We start from the raw sequence: 18,478 nt of genomic DNA on the forward strand, positions 1-18,478 counted from the left end.
GTTATAATTACATATCTTAATGTTGCAAATGTATACTTTTTAAAGAACTTTATTCAGATCGTTTCCATGTTTTTTTACTGATTTGCAGTAATTTCCTCTTAAGTTGCTCATTGCCTTTTCCTCATCAAGCCAAACGGTTAACAACAGGAGACTGTTGCCTTGAATGTTACCTTAAATCATTATATTTTGGTTTCCCTTCCTCAGTTTCCGCTACTTGCGAGACGTCAGTTGACTGGTTTGAGTGAAAAGAACACTTCGGTACTGAATGCAAGATTGCCATTTATTACTCTGTAAATTGTGTGGTGCTTACCATTAATTTAATCAACACAAAACAGGCACAAAATTAAGTTTTGAAACATCAAATATATGTTTTGCATCCAAAATGCCATTATTGCATCTGCAAATACAGTGGCACTGGGTTAAGGTGCACCCTCACAGGACGTTAACTGTACTGATGTGTTTTCAGAGCAGAGTTCAGTCGAGATGCTTCCTAGATGATGTATTTGAAGCTGAAAGTGCTTTCGCAGGAGAGCCGCTTGCCCTTGCATCTGCCGCAAAGGTCCTGTCTGTGGGGGCGCTTGGGGTCGACGTGACGTTGCGTTATTGCACACGAACAGCGTGCTTTTTTGCAAGCCTGGAAAGGAAGAGTAGCTTTGGTTCAGATGTGGCACACAGGCTGTTATTAATTCACAGCGAGTTAGAAAAGAGCTTACGTGACATGTGATGTCCTCAACACGGTATGGGTTGAATTCTTTTTGGCATTTCCTACAGTACTGTTTGAAGTAAACCTGGAAAACACCAAACTTGACATTAGGGACAGGTGTGTCGCTATGAAATGTTTTGCTATGACTCATTTAATTCATGCCTCCCTTATGTGTTCTTACAGATGAAAACTAGACAGTTGCTGGCAAATTACTCAACAGAATTTGGGCTTCCTTACATAGAAAAATAAAGTTCTCACCTTGTTTGTGCCCTGAACGCACCAAACATAGGCGCTCTCCCATCGCAGATTGCACTCTCTGCAGTGATAATATCCGTACTTCTGTTCCAGAAACTGAGGGACAAAAAGGAAAATCTGTTCAGGAGTATCAATCTGTTAACAGTTTATTCCTTTACAGTCTTCTATTAAGTAATAACTAAACTAGTTTTATTATGGCTCTCACATCCAAATGCCAGATGTTGACTTAAGCAGAGATAAGATGATCACTGATTAAACGTCCAGTGTGTATAATTTAGTGGCATCTTTTGGCAGAAACCGTATATAATATTTTACTATTTTACCCAGTGACGGTGCATGCCCACGACACGCGACGAATTCGCCTCAGTTTGCTTCCGCCCTGCCCGACTGGTCACCTGTATCCATCCCCAATCCCCCGCCCCCTTCTCCCCTGACCAGAGAAGGTTTGACTTCATTTCCTGTATTTATTCAGAGCTGCAGCTTGAGTGACTGTGTTGATCTATGCATTGTTTGAATTTTTGACATTGTGACTTGCTACATCGCACCACCAGTTTGGTCCACATTGCATGTATCCCAGAATGCTTTGTAAAGGAATCAGTTGCTTCCAATACAAAATGAATGGGAACGGATATCTGGTGGTGTATAGTGGGCATGCTCCAGGAGTATGCCATGCAGTTCTTCAGTAGTCCAGAACAAACCAAACGCTGGCTCTAGATAGAGCGGTCAATATTTGTTTGGGTTACGGTACAAGTTTCAGTTCTGCATCCTCACCACTAGAGGCCACTAAATCCTACACACTGGACCTTTAAAACTACATCTTAGGGAAAGAACATGCAGAAAAGACACCATACTTCCATTATATATTTGCCTTTTTAAAAAAATTCTACTGTTTATTTTCATCTGACTTCGTCTTGTAAAGCACTTTAGGCAGCATCTCTCCATGAAATGCACTATATTAATTAGGGGCCGACCGATATTGGTTTTTCAAGGCTGATACCAATACAGTAGTATTAGCGGTTAATGAGACCAATAACCAATATTTGGAACCAATGTGCATTTACAACAAAAATTTAAATCTTTCTGTCAATAAGTTTGGGGTTTTACACATGCAAGTAATCCAACTCACCTGGAACCGCACGCGCGCCTTGCCCTTTGACCCCTCTGTGGTTGGCTGCTCCTCTGAACTCTTTACCTGTTGTTTTGTCTTGGGCACTTTGTCTGGGAGCTTTGCGGTCTTTCCAGCCGTGTCAGCCTGCTTTTCTTTGCTTTTCTTCAAGTCGCTTTTCACCGGGGACTCGGGCGAGTCTCCAGGCGGCTCTCTGGTCTGCGCCTCATCACAGGAAGCTTCCTTGTTGTTGTTGTTGTTGTTGTTGTTGTTGTCTTCTGCCAGGAAGGAGGTGACGCTTCTGAAGGCGATGGGTGAATACACAGCGAGGGTGCGAGGGTAGCGCACACTGCCCGCAGTCTTGGGACTCCCGGGCGCAGCGGGATCCTGCTGCCGTCTTCTGCGCCACGAGTCCAGCTTCATGGAAAGGAGGGTGCGCGGGCCGATGGAGCACTGCACCGAGGCGTCTTTCTTCGGGTTCACCTGCACGGCCACATCTTTAGTGTTTGCCTTCATAAGCCTCGGGGTGAGTTTTGGGTTGATTTGGGATAAGATGGATTTGAGCTGCGCGCGCTGGAGGTTGTTGAAGGCATCCGAAGTGTCCCCGTAATGGGAGAGGTAACTTTTATATTTCCACCCGGCGTTTTTGGGCCGGTGGTATCTGCCCGTGTAAGGGTTGCAAGATGAATAGTAATAGCTGTCAACTGGCTCATCACCATACGTTGCCATTTTGTTCAACCGACTAAGCTTGGTAGGTGTAGCTGATTAAGTAGCAACATGAGTTCTCCATTAGACCTGATTATAGTCAGGTGCGGCACTGGCTTCATTTCCTCCCCAAAAAAATAGCAGACACGTGACGCAGAGTACAAGTTTTACTTTTGTTTCTATACACATTTTATTTTCTTGATGCAGTTGTTTATAATATACACATATTATACATTTTAGCTCTGTTTATGGAGCACAGATACTGGATTGGCACTGCAATGAATAACTTGATATGTTTGTCTCTCTCTCTTACACACGCACACACACACACACACACACACACACACACACACACACACACACTTTGAAAGTCCATTTGGGAAACTAAATGCTGCTTTGCTTTGATGGTGTGATTTGCTGAATGATGTCATTTTTCACAGATTGAAGTTACCAATGTTTTAAAAACATTATTAGGGACTGTTTGTTATTTATGAGAAAGGAGGGGGTGGAGCAAAACAGGGGAGGCGGTTCAGACATTTTTTTAAGCACTGATGAGGGAGTTAAGTTTTTCATTTTGCTTAATTCACGGATATTGAACTTTAAATATTTGCATTTTATTAGAAACCCAAAGCCTGCAAGTGGGGTTTAAAGGCAGTTTTTCTTTAGAAATCTCACAAATTACACCATTTTTATAGCCAGAAACTGGGAAATATGGTTGCCCACTGAGCAATTCTACATTGAAAAGATGCTTAATAATGTCTATTATATGTTTAGATTTCGTTTATTCAAGGTTAAAGAGTGAAACAGACATCTAGCATAGATGACAGAGTAAACTGTATCTGTGTATATGACCAACATAAAAGAGCGATTTGCATTACTTTTGTTAATCATTTATAGTTTTTATGTTTCTTTATATATATAATGATTATTTTAAAATATGCTCTAAAATCAGGCTACATGTAGCCGATAAATATTGGTCTGTAACTCGGCTAAAGCTTAAAGACTATGTCTAAATTATGTCTGTTGCTCAGTGGGTCTTAATGGTGAAGAGAAGGTCATGCATTTTCCCTGTCACTCAAGAAAAAAAATGTGTAGCTCTGAAGTGGGTCATAATATACAAAAATCACACCCCAGCCACCCCCCTGACTCTGATAAACAAAGTACAGTCCCATATGCTTTTTTTAAATCCAATATTAGACATGACTTTGCACATTGAATGAATGAAGCTAATGACAAAGCACCGGTTTTTCAGCAGTCATGTCAGATAAACATTTCTCTGTATTGTCTCTCAGGTTATGAATGACGGCGACTGAAATGAAGAATCCTCCTGCAGGTCTCATTCTGCTCCTCTACATCTGCAGCAGGAAGGTGATTTTCGACACATTAAACCGGAGTTGGATCAGGAGGACAGGGATCCAGCATGATGGTGTTTGGGTCACTCACTGTCACGGCACCATAAGAAGAGTCAATGTCCTCATCATCCTCAAACCTTTGGTATGTTATATCCGTGTCCTCGCTGTCCTTCATTGGGTCTGGTTTGTGCAGGACCTTCTTCCTGTACATCCTGTAGGCCAGGATGAAAATGCCCGCCTCGGCTGCTTGGAACAGAGCGTACAGCAGAGGGAACATGTACATGCCTCCCATCAGCTGAGGGGGGAAGGCCAGCTTCAGGATGGCGGTGCACAGCTGCACGTTCTGGCACCCGGTCTCCAGAGAGACTGACCTGCGGCTGTTGGGCGGTAGGTCAAAGAGCACGGCCAGGCCGTAACCCGCAGCGTAGCCACACAGAGGCATCAAGACGGCCACCACGTAGACAGAGGGAGGGATGGTGGACAGGAGCTCTGGACCCAACATCGCTCCAGTCAGGATGAAGAGCATCACAAGCGTGACCAGCAGAGACCACAGGGATGCCTGGTAAGACACATTTTAAAATAACAGAGATTTTCTGTATGTATGCTGGTTATTTTCTACAAATTTGCATGTCTGCCATCCTAGAGGAGGAAGTCCTTCTCTCTAGCTCTTATGCAGTGCTGTTACTTTTCTCTGAGAATAATAACAACTTTATTTATATAGTATCTTTAAAAATAGTTTAGAAAAGAAAAAAAGCAAAGCAGAGGTAAGAAGGGTTTTGCAGGGGCAATACAAGAGCCAAACAATAATACCATATTGAGGTCAGAAAAAAATAAAGTATAATTAAACAAGAGATCTGAGATCTGAGGTAACAAAGACAAATAGAGAAAGCAAGAATTAAAATAACCATAAAAACCCCTACCAAAAAAAAGTAAAAACAGTTAAAATAATTTGGAAATAAACCTGGAAATAATAGGAATAATAATAAAATCAAACATAAAATATATTTTTAGAGAAATTTAAAAGAAGCCACTCATAGCCTTATTTCCTCAGGCAGGTCGTTACAAACCTGAGGGGCCCTAATGGCAAAGGCATGGTCAACTCTGGATTTAAGCCTCAACTTTGGAAGGACCAGAAGGCTGCGAGCTGGCTCCCATGGGGTCAACATTTCTGTTATGTAGACCTAAACAAAGCGTTTTTTGTGCTTTGAGTTTTCCCATTTCTGAATTAAGGGTCTTTGAGGATAAAGCGTGTGATATGTTTTTAAGATTGCAACTTCTGAGGACAATAGTGATTTTGAGTTGTATTAAAATAGACTTCTCAAACACAGGGCTTTAATCTGCATCAGTGCATCTCTGCTGCTTTATGTTACTGTCTGTTGTAACTGATGTGGCCCTCCCTCATATATGGCTTTTATCAGAAATGGGAGGGAGGAGCTCTTCCGGACACAGTGTCTCTGATGTCACTGTTTCTGCGCTCAGCATCCCCCTCTATTTATGACAGACAAGGAAAATTACGCAGTGCGCCTTTGCGCAAAGATGCTCCTTAACCAAAAGTTCTCAGTGTCTAAATGACACAACATTGAATTACTCAACTTCATCAGCTTATCGATTAAATGCAAAAGTAACTATGAGAAATTTCTCTTAAATTACCTTTAGAACAATGTCGGCCACACGCGTGTTGCGGTATCTCAGCATAACTCCTAATCCAATGGGGATGAGAGTGCTGCACAGGGTCAGGATTATGGCCCCGAAGGGCATGAGGTTCACCACAGGTGTGTTGATCCAGGCCCGGCTGTAGATCCACAGACACAGCGGCATCAGCACGAGCGCCAGCAGAGTGGACGATATGGTCATGATGATGCTGGAGGGAGAGGAGAGCAGAGACGCACCTTATAAACACGAATTTAGTCACAGTGTTTGATCGTTGTGATTAAGTTTTACAAAAATGCCTCAGACTTCAGAACCGTGCGTAAAGTTTGCCGTTATTTCCGTGCGTAATTTTGTTAACAATAGGTGCAAAACATCGATCAACCTTGTGATTTTTTTTACAAGTTGACTTGACACTCATTACATGCCGAGTGCTGTATATCTACCTTAGATTCATCTCCCCGTGCACCAGCAGTGACATGATATTTGACAGGTTTCCTCCCGGGCAGCAGCCACAGAGGAGGACGGCCATCGCTGCCACATCATTCAGAGAGAAAGCTAAAGCCAACAGAAAGGCCACCAAGGGCATGATAACAAACTGACACACCAGTGCCAGCAGCACCCCGATGGGTCTGCGGATGTGCTCACCAAGCTGGTTAACCTCCACCGTGCAGCCCAGCCCCAGCATGGTGAAGCAAAGAACAAGTCCCACAAATACATTGATTCCGTGACTGAGCGGGGAATCCCAAAAGGCAGGCATCAAGTGCGGGGATTCCGTCGGCGGAGCGGCCATAAACTCGGCAGTCCTGAACGTGCTGCCTTCGACGAGGATGGCACTTCTGGCCACTATCGCAGCCATGTCCGCGTCCTCTGGAAAATCCACAACTTGCTTCAAAGTGTCCGATATAAGAAAGTCCATCAAGCCGGCGTTTTGTCCGTCGCCTCCCATCAGGCTGGAGTTCTCCATGGCGCAACAGGAGGACAGATGCTCGCCACAGTCGGGTTGTGCCTGTAGGTGCTCGTGCGTAAAATGATTCCCCTAGTGGCGCACTGTCACTAACAAGAAACAGCGGAGGATCCAGTGGTCGGAGGACGTGATGGTGCCATGGCACTGATAGTCTTAAAGCGACTCACTGAGTCAGACTGGTGCCACGGATTGGCTCCCTGATAGACGCACATAGCTGGAGGGGAGTCTGCATACGGTCTTAAGACTCTCAGAGAGTGGGTGGGCCAATCGATAACGCCCGGGCTGCCCTTTTTATACGGCGCTCATTTACAGTTTTCCATTTGGGAAATGACACAGGCAGGCTTCGCTGCCTTTGATATTTCCTGTAGAAATATAAAGGCAGTCATTTAGGTACACGGGAAATGTAGTGCAGACAGCTCTTTGTCGAGGTTGAGTAAGCACAGCCTACATGAATGAAAAGTGTGCTGATCTTTATATAAGTGCAGCAAACTGTGAACATCTGCCCGCTTGTTTCTTTTGTTGGCGCTGCTGTGTTTCTTTCACGGTGCGCGCGTTACGCACGCTCCTCATCTCAAACTTCACAGTGCGCAGGTCTCATGTTTGGTTCAGTAAATAGTTATTACTTTGAATTAATGTAGTTTAACGGCCTCACAACACGCCATTCTCTTGTATTGTTGCTAAAGTTGAGTCTGACCACTATATTAATTGTTGGGTCGTTTGAGTCATTGTAATATTTTATGAGGTTAAAATAAAATCCGCAAAGTAATTGCAGCTGATAAGAGAAGTACAATATTTCCCTTTAAAATCGTTTAGAGGAAATAAATCAAGCCTCACCATGTAGAAATACAACTCAAGTCAGTGTCTTAGAACTTGTACATAAAGTAAATAGTGTTTGGTTATATCACACTGCTGCAGTTAACCCTTGCATGCAGAATTGATCCAGCTGTGTTCAAATAGACTTCACAGCCTCTTTTTGTTTTTTGTTTTTTTAAACCTGTTAAGATCCGCTTTTCATTCCATTTAACATACTTTTCTAAGATGTAGAGCTATGATTGCTGTCACCTGACCCCCAAAATTCACAAACACATTTCTGTTTCACATCATTTAAAATGGACTGCAGTTGAATCGCAGCCCCCTTTTTCTTAACCAGCAAGGCCAACTTTGAAAAATCGAGGAAGCCCAGGGCATGTTTGAGTCTAGTTATCATATTGTTAAGGTACATAATTTGTGTTTAAAAAGTTTTTAAAGTAAAAATTATATTTTATCTTATACATGTTAAGTTTAATGAAAGATTTAGCTTTTACATAGCATTTTATTTTTCCAGAAATATGAACAGTGGATGTGAGTGTAGCAAAAAAACTGTTCTAATTTGATTTTGTAATGATACAGTTGTCTTACAAAAGCATTTCATTGATTTCGTTTACAGAATATTAATCTCAGGAAACTTTAAACATGCTCTCTGAAAAATACTTAATTAGAAATTGAGGATTTTTTGAGTCATGATGATAAATACAGTGCAAAAATATATATGCAATGTGTTTTAAAGCATCACTTTAGTCATTTATGAGTTAACCATTCATAACAAATAAATAATTTCATTTTTTTTTATTGGAAAAGCCTGTAACAACCACATATTGTCATTTTTCTATAATTGCATTGAGATTTCTCATTCACTGGAATGGAGAGGGGAAAAAAGTAAGTTTGTAACCTAAGTATCCTAATTTAAAAAAATATATTTTGCTCATGATTTAAAGGTGTATTTAAAGTATAACTCCACAATGACAATATTGTTTTTGGAACATAAGTGAGTTTTTAGTGGTTTAAAGCAACATCCCAATATCAGTACTATAATGATTCTAATGATGAGCAGTATTTGTATCATATTGTGGTCTGCTGCCATGAAGAACCTGGCGGTTTCAGGTTTGACTGACATATCTTATCTGTCTGCAGCCCACAGAATATGATCCTCTGAGTGAAACTCATCAAGCCGAGGGTGCCACACACAGAGGAAGAGGGTCCAGAGAAAATAAATGCACCAACGTCATGTCTTCAGGGCACTGAAGCTGGAGAGGGACGGGACAGCACCCATCAGTGACTCAGGCTTTTATCTGTCTCCTCCCCTTCCTGGAGACACACTGTGTCTCCCATTAACCGATGGGTGACTCCAGGTACATAATCCAACAACACCGTGCACAGAATACATAATGTCCCACCTTCCTAAAAGCTGCACAACGTATGACACTCAGAGGTGTAATAGAGCATAAAGTAGACAATATACAGACCATATATCATTACTGACAAGACGTCACTTTTAACACGCTTTGTCCTTTTTAATTCAATATGTAAAGTGTACAGACACTTTTCGGGTAATGCTGCAAGATAGACAGACAAGACGTCAGGACTCATATAATTGGTAGCAATCTAATCTGTCAATGAGCCTGATTTATAAGTCCATTAAAACAAAAATTACGGATTGAGCGCAAAGCAGTTCTTGGCAGATATCAATCTTACAGTGAATTTTAGAGCAGACATAGGGAGAGATGAACCATTTTTAGTATTTTTTGCACATAAAATTTTTAATTTGCCAATAACTGACCCCAACAGATTTGGGAGTGTCCTTTTGGCAGGGCACTAATAACCGATTTAACATTTGGGTCACACCATAGCATGGCAATAAAAACTCACAGTATGGGTTGTCATGAATTCTAAAGACAAAAGGTCACAATAAAGGATAGTATGAAAAAAGAAATTAAAAATGTAATAATGCAGTGTCATGAAAAAGTCACAACATAGGATGTCCCAAAAAAATTATAAAAAGTCATAGTATAACATGTCATTAAAAGTTTAATTCATAATGATATAAAAAAAAGCATCAGCAGCAGAAGTATAGTAAGTCATCAAAAATATCATAAATACATAATATAGCATGTCACGAAAATTGTCAAAATTCATAGTATAGTATGACATCAAAAATATCATCAAAAAAGCCATAGAGTTTGTCATCAAAAATATCAAAAAAAGTCATAGAGTTGTATGTAATCAAAAATAGCATCAAAAAGTTATAGTATGGTATGTCAAAAAAAGCCAAATGCCATCAAAAATATTAACAAAATGGGCAAAGAACAGAACGTCACCAATGTCAGCAAAGGATGTCAACTAAATTATCATCAAAAAAATCACAATACAGTACAGTGGTCCCCAACTGGTCCATTCACGGGGTCCTGATTTCTCCTTAGTCGTTAGTTGAAGGTCCAATTTTATTTCACAAACTGGAAACAACATGTTGGCAAAAAGAAAAAAAAACATATTGCTAGAATAAACAGAGATGCCACATGAGAATGAAAGCTCTGTGCTTGTATTTCAAAATACAATGTGTTTTTTACAATCTTTGCATTTCTGTGACCCATTTTTGAACCGTCAAGCACCAGTTGGGAACCGCACGTAGATTTTTTTATTTAGAATTTAACAATGTCATCAAAAACCCAAAATAAGGTATGTCAAGAAAAATATAACCAAAAAAGTCAAAATACAAGTATGCAATTAAAAATATAATGAAAAACTCATAGCATATGTCGTCAGAAATGTAATCCAAAAGGCATTGTAAAGTATGTCGTCCAAAATTTCTTTAAAACGTTATTGTATGGTAAGTCATCCAAAATTTCACCTAAACTTCATACTATATGTCGTCCAAAATGTCACCAAAACATCATAATAAACTATTTCATCTAAAATCATCTCAAAAACATCAGAGTATATCATATAGATCAAAATATAATCGAAACGTCATACTATAGTATTTCATCAAAAATGTTCCCAAATGTCATTGTATATTTTGTCACCCAGAATAAAATCAAAACACCATAGTGTAGGATACCGTTCAAAATTTAATCCAAACATATCTTCAAAATTTCCTCAAAATGTCAAAGTATAGTATGTCTTCCAAAATGACCCAAAGATATCACAGTATTTTTTGCCATGGCTTATCTTGGAAGGATATTTTATGTGTTTTAATGTGGTTTACAGCTGTTTTTCGGACATGGCATTTTTTGACATTTTTGCCATACTATAGCCTTGCTTTTTGTCAAATTTTCGACATGCCAAATTATGCTGTTTTTGTGCCTTTTTGCAACTTTCTATGCTATGGCGCATTTTGGAAGGCCATTTTATTTAGTTTAATGCGGTTTCCAGCTGTTTTTGGGACATGTCATTTTTTGACAATTTTGCCATACTATAGCCTTGCTTTTTTGGTCAAATTTTCGACATCCCAAATTATGCTGTTTTTGTGCCTTTTTGCAACTTTCTATGCTATGGCACGTCTTGGAAGGCTATTTTATGTGTTTTAATGCAGTTTCCAGCTGTTTTTAAGACATGTCATTTTTTGACAATTTTGCCATACTATAGCCTTGCTTTTTTTGTCAAATTTTCGACATGCCAAATAATGCTTTTTTTGTGCCTTTTATCAACTTTATATGCTATGGCGCTTCTTGGAAGGCTATTTTATGTAGTTTAATGTGGTTTCCAGCTGTTTTTGGGACATGTCATTTTTTGACATTTTTGCCATACTATAGCCTTGCTGTATTGGTCAAATTTTCAACATCCCAAATTATGCTGTTTTTGTGCCTTTTTGCAACTTTCTATGCTATGGCGCGTCTTGGAAGGCTATTTCATGTAGTTTAATGTGGTTTCCAGCTGTTTTTGAGACATGTCATTTTTTGACACATTTTTGCCATACTATAGCCTTGCTTTTTTGGTCAAATTTTCGACATCCCAAATTATGCTGTTTTTGTGCCTTTTTGCAATTTTCTATGCTATGGCACGTCTTGGAAGGCTATTTTATGTGGTTTAATGCAGTTTCCAGCTGTTTTTGGGACATGTCATTTTTTGACAATTTTGCCATACTATAGCCTTGCTTTTTCAGTCATTTATTCGACATCCCAAATTCTGGTGTTTCAAGAACTTTTTGTAGGTTTCTATGCCATGGCGTCTCTTGGAAGGCTATTTTATGTAGTAGTTTAATGCGGTTTCCAGCTGTTTTTGGGACATGTCATTTTTTGACAATTTTGCCATACTATAGCCTTGCTTTTTTTGTCAAATTTTCAACATCCCAAATTATGCTGTTTTTTTGCCTCTTTGCAACTTCTGTGCTATGGCACGTCTTGGAAGGCTATTTTATGTAGTTTAATGCGGTTTCCAGCTGTTTTTGGGACATGTCATTTTTTTGACAATTTTGCCATACTATAGCCTTGCTTTTTTGGTCAAATTTTCGACATCCCAAATTATGTTGTTTTTTTGCCTTTTTGCAATTTTCTATACTATGGCGTGTCTTGGAAGGCTATTTTATGTGTTATAATGTGGTTTCCAGCTGTTTTTTTGAGACATGTCATTTTTTGACATTTTTGCCATACTATAGCCTTGCTTTTTTGGTCAAATTTTCGACATCCCAAATTATGCTGTTTTTGTGCCTTTTTGAAACTTTCTATGCTATGGCACATCTTGGAAGGCTATTTCATGTGGTTTAATGTGGTGTTCAGCTTTTTTTGAGACATGTCATTTTTTGAAAATTTTGCCATACTATAGCCTTGCTTTTTTGGTCAAAATTTCGACATCCCAAAATATGTTGTTTTTTTGCCTTTTTGCAATTTTCTATGCTATGCCACGTCTTGGAAGGCTATTTCATGTAGTTTAATGTGGTTTTCAGCTGTTTTTGGGACATGTCATTTTTTGACATTTTTGCCATACTATAGCCTTGCTTTTTTGGTCAAATTTTCGACATCCCAAATTCTGGTGTTTCAAGACCTTTTATCAACTTTCTATGCTATGGCGTCTTGGAAGGCTATTTTTATGTAGTTTAATGTGGTTTCCAGCTGTTTTTGGGACACGTCATTTTTTGACAATTTTGCCATACTATAGCCTTGCTTTTTTGGTCAAATTTTCGACATCCCAAATATTGCTGTTTTTGTGCCTTTTTGCAACTTTCTATGCTATGGCACGTCTTGGTAGGCTATTTTATGTGGTTTAATGCGGTTTCCAGCTGTTTTTGGGACATGGCATTTTTTGACATTTTCGCCATACTATAGCCTTGCTTTTTTTGGTCATTTTTTCGACATCCCAAATTCTGGTGTTTCAAGAACTTTTTGCAAGTTTCAATGCTATGGCGTCTCTTGGAAGGCTATTTCATGTAGTTTAATGTGGTTTCCAGCTGTTTTTGGGACATGTCATTTTTTGACAATTTTACCATACTATAGCCTTGCTTTTTTTGTCAAATTTTCAACATCCCAAATTATGCTGTTTTTGTGCCTTTTTGCAACTTTCTATGCTATGGCACGTCTTGGTAGGCTATTTTATGTGGTTTAATGCGGTTTCCAGCTGTTTTTGGGACATGGCATTTTTTGACATTTTCGCCATACTATAGCCTTGCTTTTTTTGGTCATTTTTTCGACATCCCAAATTCTGGTGTTTCAAGAACTTTTTGTAGGTTTCTATGCCATGGCGTCTCTTGGAAGGCTATTTTATGTAGTTTAATGCGGTTTCCAGCTGTTTTTGGGACATGTCATTTTTTGACAATTTTGCCATACTATAGCCTTGCTTTTTTGGTCAAATTTTCGACATCCCAAATTATGCTGTTTTTGTGCCTTTTTGAAACTTTCTATGCTATGGCACATCTTGGAAGGCTATTTCATGTGGTTTAATGTGGTGTTCAGCTTTTTTTGAGACATGTCATTTTTTGAAAATTTTGCCATACTATAGCCTTGCTTTTTTGGTCAAAATTTCGACATCCCAAAATATGTTGTTTTTTTGCCTTTTTGCAATTTTCTATGCTATGCCACGTCTTGGAAGGCTATTTCATGTAGTTTAATGTGGTTTTCAGCTGTTTTTGGGACACGTCATTTTTTGACAATTTTGCCATACTATAGCCTTGCTTTTTTCGGTCAAATTTTCGACATCCCAAATTATGTTGTTTTTTTTGCCTTTTTGCAACTTTCTATGCTATGGCGCATTTTGGAAGGCCATTTTATTTAGTTTAATGCGGTTTCCAGCTGTTTTTAAGACATGTCATTTTTTGACAATTTTGCCATACTATAGCCTTGCTTTTTTTGTCAAAATTTCGACATGCCAAATTATGCTGTTTTTGTGCCTTTTTGCAACTTTCTATGCTATGGCGCATTTTGGAAGGCCATTTTATTTAGTTTAATGCGGTTTCCAGCTGTTTTTAAGACATGTCATTTTTTGACAATTTTGCCATACTATAGCCTTGCTTTTTTTCTCAAAATTTCGACATGCCAAATTATGCTGTTTTTGTGCCTTTTTGCAACTTTCTATGCTATGGCGTGTCTTGGAAGGCTATTTTATGTGTTTAATGTGGTTTTCAGCTGTTTTTAAGACATGTCATTTTTTGAAAATTTTTCCATACTATAGCCTTGCTTTTTAGGTCATATTTTCGACATCCCAAATTATGCTGTTTTTTTTGCCTTTTTGCAATTTTTCTATGCTATGGCACGTCTTGGAAGGCTATTTTATGTTTAGTTTAATGCGGTTTCCAGCTGTTTTTAAGACATGTCATTTTTTGACAATTTTGCCATACTATAGCCTTGCTTTTTTGGTCAAATTTTCGACATGCCAAATTATGCTGTTTTTGTGCCTTTTTGCAACTTTCTATGTATCATGCGTCTTGGAAGGCTATTTTATGTGGTTTAATAATGCATTTTCCAGCTGTTTTTGGGACATGTCATTTTTTGACATTTTGCCATACTATAGCCTTGCTTTTTTTGTCAAATTTTTCGACAACCCAAATTATGCTGTTTTTGTGCCTTTTTGCAATTTTCTATGCTATGGTGCGTCTTGGTAGGCTATTTTATGTAGTTTTAAATGAGGTTTCCAGCTGTTTTTGGGACATGTCATTTTTTGAAATTTTGCCATACTATAGCCTTGCTTTTTTGGTCATTTTTTCCACATGCCAAATTATTCTGGTGGTTTTCTGCCTTTTTACAACTTTCGATGCCATGGCGTCACTTGGAAGGCTATTTTTTTGTGGTTTAATGTGGTTTCCAGCTGTTTTTGGGACATGTCATTTTTTGACATTTTGCCATACTATAGCCTTGCTTTTTTTGTCAAATTTTCGACATCCCAAAATATGTTGTTTTTGTGCCTTTTTGCAATTTTCTATGCTATGGCGCGTCTTGGAAGGCTATTTTATGTGTTTTAATGTGGTTTTCAGCTGTTTTTTAAGACATGTCATTTTTTGACAATTTTGCCATACTATAGCCTTGCTTTTTTGGTCAAATTTTCGACATGCCAAATTATGCTGTTTTTGTGCCTTTTTGCAACTTTCTATGCTATGCCACGTCTTGGAAGGCTATTTTTCATGCAGTTTAATGTGGTTTCCAGCTGTCTTTGAGACATGTCATTTTTTGCCAATTTTGCCATACTATAGCCTTGCTTTTTCTGTCAAATTTTCGACATGTCAAATTATGCTGTTTTTGTGCCTTTTTGCAATTTTCTATGCTATGCGCATCTTGGAAGGCCATTTTATTTAGTTTAATGCGGTTTCCAGCTGTTTTTAAGACATGTCATTTTTTGACAATTTTGCCATACTATAGCCTTGCTTTTTTGGTCAAAATTTCGACATGCCAAATTATGCTGTTTTTGTGCCTTTTTGCAACTTTCTATGCTATGGCGCATTTTGGAAGGCCATTTTATTTAGTTTAATGCGGTTTCCAGCTGTGTTTTTAAGACATGTCATTTTTTGACAATTTTGCCATACTATAGCCTTGCTTTTTTTGTCAAATTTTCGACATGCCAAATTATGCTGTTTTTGTGCCTTTTTGCAACTTTCTATGCTATGGCGCATTTTGGAAGGCCATTTTATTTAGTTTAATGCGGTTTTCCAGCTGTTTTTAAGACATGTCATTTTTTGACAATTTTGCCATACTATAGCCTTGCTTTTTTTGTCAAAATTTCGACATGCCAAATTATGCTGTTTTTGTGCCTTTTTGCAACTTTCTATGCTATGGCGCATTTTGGAAGGCCATTTTATTTAGTTTAATGCGGTTTCCAGCTGTTTTTGGGACATGTCATTTTTTGACATTTTGCCATACTATAGCCTTGCTTTTTTTGTCAAATTTTCGACATCCCAAAATATGTTGTTTTTTTTGCCTTTTTGCAACTTTCTATGCTATGGCGCGTCTTGGAAGGCTATTTTATGTGTTTTAATGTGGTTTTCAGCTGTTTTTAAGACATGTCATTTTTTGACAATTTTGCCATACTATAGCCTTGCTTTTTTTTGTCAAAATTTCGACATCCCAAATTATGCTGTTTTTGTGCCCTTTTTGCAACTTTCTATGCTATGGCACGTCTTGGTAGGCTATTTTATGTGGTTTAATGCGGTTTCCAGCTGTTTTTGGGACATGTCATTTTTTGACAATTTTGCCATACTATAGCCTTGCTTTTTTTGTCAAATTTTCGACATGCCAAATTATGCTGTTTTTGTGCCTTTTGCAACTTTCTATGCTATGGCGCAGTTTGGAAGGCTATTTTATTTAGTTTAATGCGGTTTCCAGCTGTTTTTAAGACATGTCATTTTTTGACAATTTTACCATACTATAGCCTTGCTTTTTTTGTCAAATTTTCGACATGCCAAATTATGCTGTTTTTTTGTGCCTTTTTGCAACTTTCTATGCTATGGCGCATTTTGGAAGGCCATTTTATTTAGTTTAATGCGGTTTCCAGCTGTTTTTTAAGACATGTCATTTTTTTGACAGTTTTGCCATACTATAGCCTTGCTTTTTTTGTCAATTTTTTCGACATCCCAAAATATATGTTGTTTTTTTGCTTTTTGCAACTTTCTATGCTATGGCGTGTCTTGGAAGGCTATTTTATGTGTTTTAATGTGGTTTTCAGCTGTTTTTGGGACATGTCATTTTTTGACAATTTTGCCATACTATAGCCTTGCTTTTTTTGTCAAATTTTCGACATGCCAAATTATGCTGCTTTTTTTGTGCCTTTTTGCAACTTTCTATGCTATGGCGCATTTTGGAAGGCCATTTTATTTAGTTTAATGCGATTTCCAGCTGTTTTTGGGACATGTCATTTTTTGACAATTTTGCCATACTATAGCCTTGCTTTTTTGTCAAATTTTCGACATGCCAAATTATGCTGTTTTTGTGCCTTTTTGCAACTTTCTATGCTATGGCGCATTTTGGAAGGCCATTTTATTTAGTTTAATGCGGTTTCCAGCTGTTTTTGGGACATGTCATTTTTTGACAATTTTGCCATACTATAGCCTTGCTTTTTTTGTCAAATTTTCGACATCCCAAAATATGTTGTTTTTGTGCCTTTTTGCAACTTTCTATGCTATGGCGTGTCTTGGAAGGCTATTTTTATCTGTTTTAATGTGGTTTTCAGCTGTTTTTAAGACATGTCATTTTTTGACAATTTTGCCATACTATAGCCTTGCTTTTTTTGTCAAATTTTCGACATGCCAAATTATGCTGTTTTTGTGCCTTTTTGCAACTTTCTATGCTATGCCACGTCTTGGAAGGCTATTTCATGTAGTTTAATGTGGTTTCCAGTTGTTTTTGGGACATGTCATTTTTTGACAATTTTGCCATACTATAGCCTTGCTTTTTCTGTCAAAATTTCGACATGCCAAATTATGCTGTTTTTGTGCCTTTTTGCAACTTTCTATGCTATGGCGCATGTTTGGAAGGCCATTTTATTTAGTTTAATGCGGTTTCCAGCTGTTTTTGGGACATGTCATTTTTTGACAATTTTGCCATACTATAGCCTTGCTTTTTTTTGTCAAATTTTCGACATGCCAAAATATGTTGTTTTTGTGCCTTTTTGCAACTTTCTATGCTATGGCGTGTCTTAGAAGGCTATTTTTTGTGGTTTAATGTGGTTTCCAGCTGTTTTTTGGGACATGTCATTTTTTGACAATTTTGCCATACTATAGCCTTGCTTTTTTTTTGGTCAAATTTCGACATCCGAAATCATGCTTTTTTTGTGCCTTTTTGCAACTTTCTATGCTATGGCGCATCTTGGAAGGCTATTTTATGTAGTTCAATGTGGTTTCCAGCTGTTTTTGGGACATGTCATTTTTTGACAGTTTTGCCATACTATAGCCTTGCTTTTTTGGTCAAATTTTCGACATCCCAAATTATGCTGTTTTTGTGCCTTTTTGCAACTTTCTATGCTATGGCACGTCTTGGAAGGCTATTTTATGTGTTTTAATGCGGTTTCCAGCTGTTTTTAAGACATGTCATTTTTTGACAATTTTGCCATACTATAGCCTTGCTTTTTTTGTCAAATTTTCGACATGCCAAATAATGCTTTTTTTTTGTGCCTTTTATCAACTTTATATGCTATGGCGCTGTCTTGGAAGGCTATTTTATGTAGTTTAATGTTTTTTCAGCTGTTTTTTGGGACATGTCATTTTTTGACATTTTTGCCATACTATAGCCTTGCTTTGTATTGGTCAATTTTTTCAACATCCCAAATTATGCTGTTTTTGTGCCTTTTTGCAACTTTCTATGCTATGGCACGTCTCAGAAGGCTATTTTATGTGTTTTAATGCGGTTTCCAACTGTTTTTAAGACATGTCATTTTTTGACAATTTTGCCATACTATAGCCTTGCTTTTTTTCTCAAATTTTCGACATCCGAAATCATGCTTTTTTTTGTGCCTTTTTGCAACTTTCTATGCTATGGCGCATCTTGGAAGGCTATTTTATGTAGTTCAATGTGGTT

General features: G+C 38.1%; 2 protein-coding genes across 2 annotated transcripts; both read right to left on the bottom strand.

Annotated features, from left to right (window-relative positions):
• Positions 1–259: 259 nt before the first annotated feature.
• zar1 (zygote arrest 1) lies at positions 260–2,842 on the bottom strand. The gene is made up of 4 exons (XM_042483684.1): positions 2,085–2,842; positions 962–1,054; positions 714–788; positions 260–634 (listed from the first exon to the last, which is right to left on the bottom strand). Exons 1-4 carry the CDS (start codon positions 2,790–2,792, stop codon positions 491–493), a joined length of 1,020 nt encoding a protein of 339 aa, XP_042339618.1. The 5' UTR covers positions 2,793–2,842; the 3' UTR covers positions 260–490.
• A 1,309-nt stretch (positions 2,843–4,151) lies between these two features.
• slc10a4 (solute carrier family 10 member 4) lies at positions 4,152–6,734 on the bottom strand. The gene is made up of 3 exons (XM_042512455.1): positions 6,214–6,734; positions 5,771–5,981; positions 4,152–4,679 (listed from the first exon to the last, which is right to left on the bottom strand). Exons 1-3 carry the CDS (start codon positions 6,732–6,734, stop codon positions 4,152–4,154), a joined length of 1,260 nt encoding a protein of 419 aa, XP_042368389.1.
• Positions 6,735–18,478: the final 11,744 nt, after the last annotated feature.

Source organism: Plectropomus leopardus, chromosome 3 (genome assembly GCF_008729295.1).
Source record: "Plectropomus leopardus isolate mb chromosome 3, YSFRI_Pleo_2.0, whole genome shotgun sequence".
Classification (NCBI taxonomy): Eukaryota; Metazoa; Chordata; class Actinopteri; order Perciformes; family Serranidae; genus Plectropomus; species Plectropomus leopardus.

Bases quoted from the DNA above. Each gene is read 5' to 3' on its own strand.
- zar1 (XM_042483684.1), bottom strand. From the start codon at position 2,792: ATGGCAACGTATGGTGATGAGCCAGTTGACAGCTATTACTATTCATCT. The intron at 789-961 runs GTGAGAACTTTA...GGTGTTTTCCAG, and splicing joins GCGTTCAGGGCACAAACAAG to GTTTACTTCAAACAGTACTG. The intron at 635-713 runs GTAAGCTCTTTT...CTTCCTTTCCAG, and splicing joins TTGAGGACATCACATGTCAC to GCTTGCAAAAAAGCACGCTG.
- slc10a4 (XM_042512455.1), bottom strand. From the start codon at position 6,734: ATGGAGAACTCCAGCCTGATGGGAGGCGACGGACAAAACGCCGGCTTG. The intron at 5,982-6,213 runs GTAGATATACAG...CTCTCCCTCCAG, and splicing joins CACGGGGAGATGAATCTAAG to CATCATCATGACCATATCGT. The intron at 4,680-5,770 runs GTAATTTAAGAG...GTGTCTTACCAG, and splicing joins TGGCCGACATTGTTCTAAAG to GCATCCCTGTGGTCTCTGCT.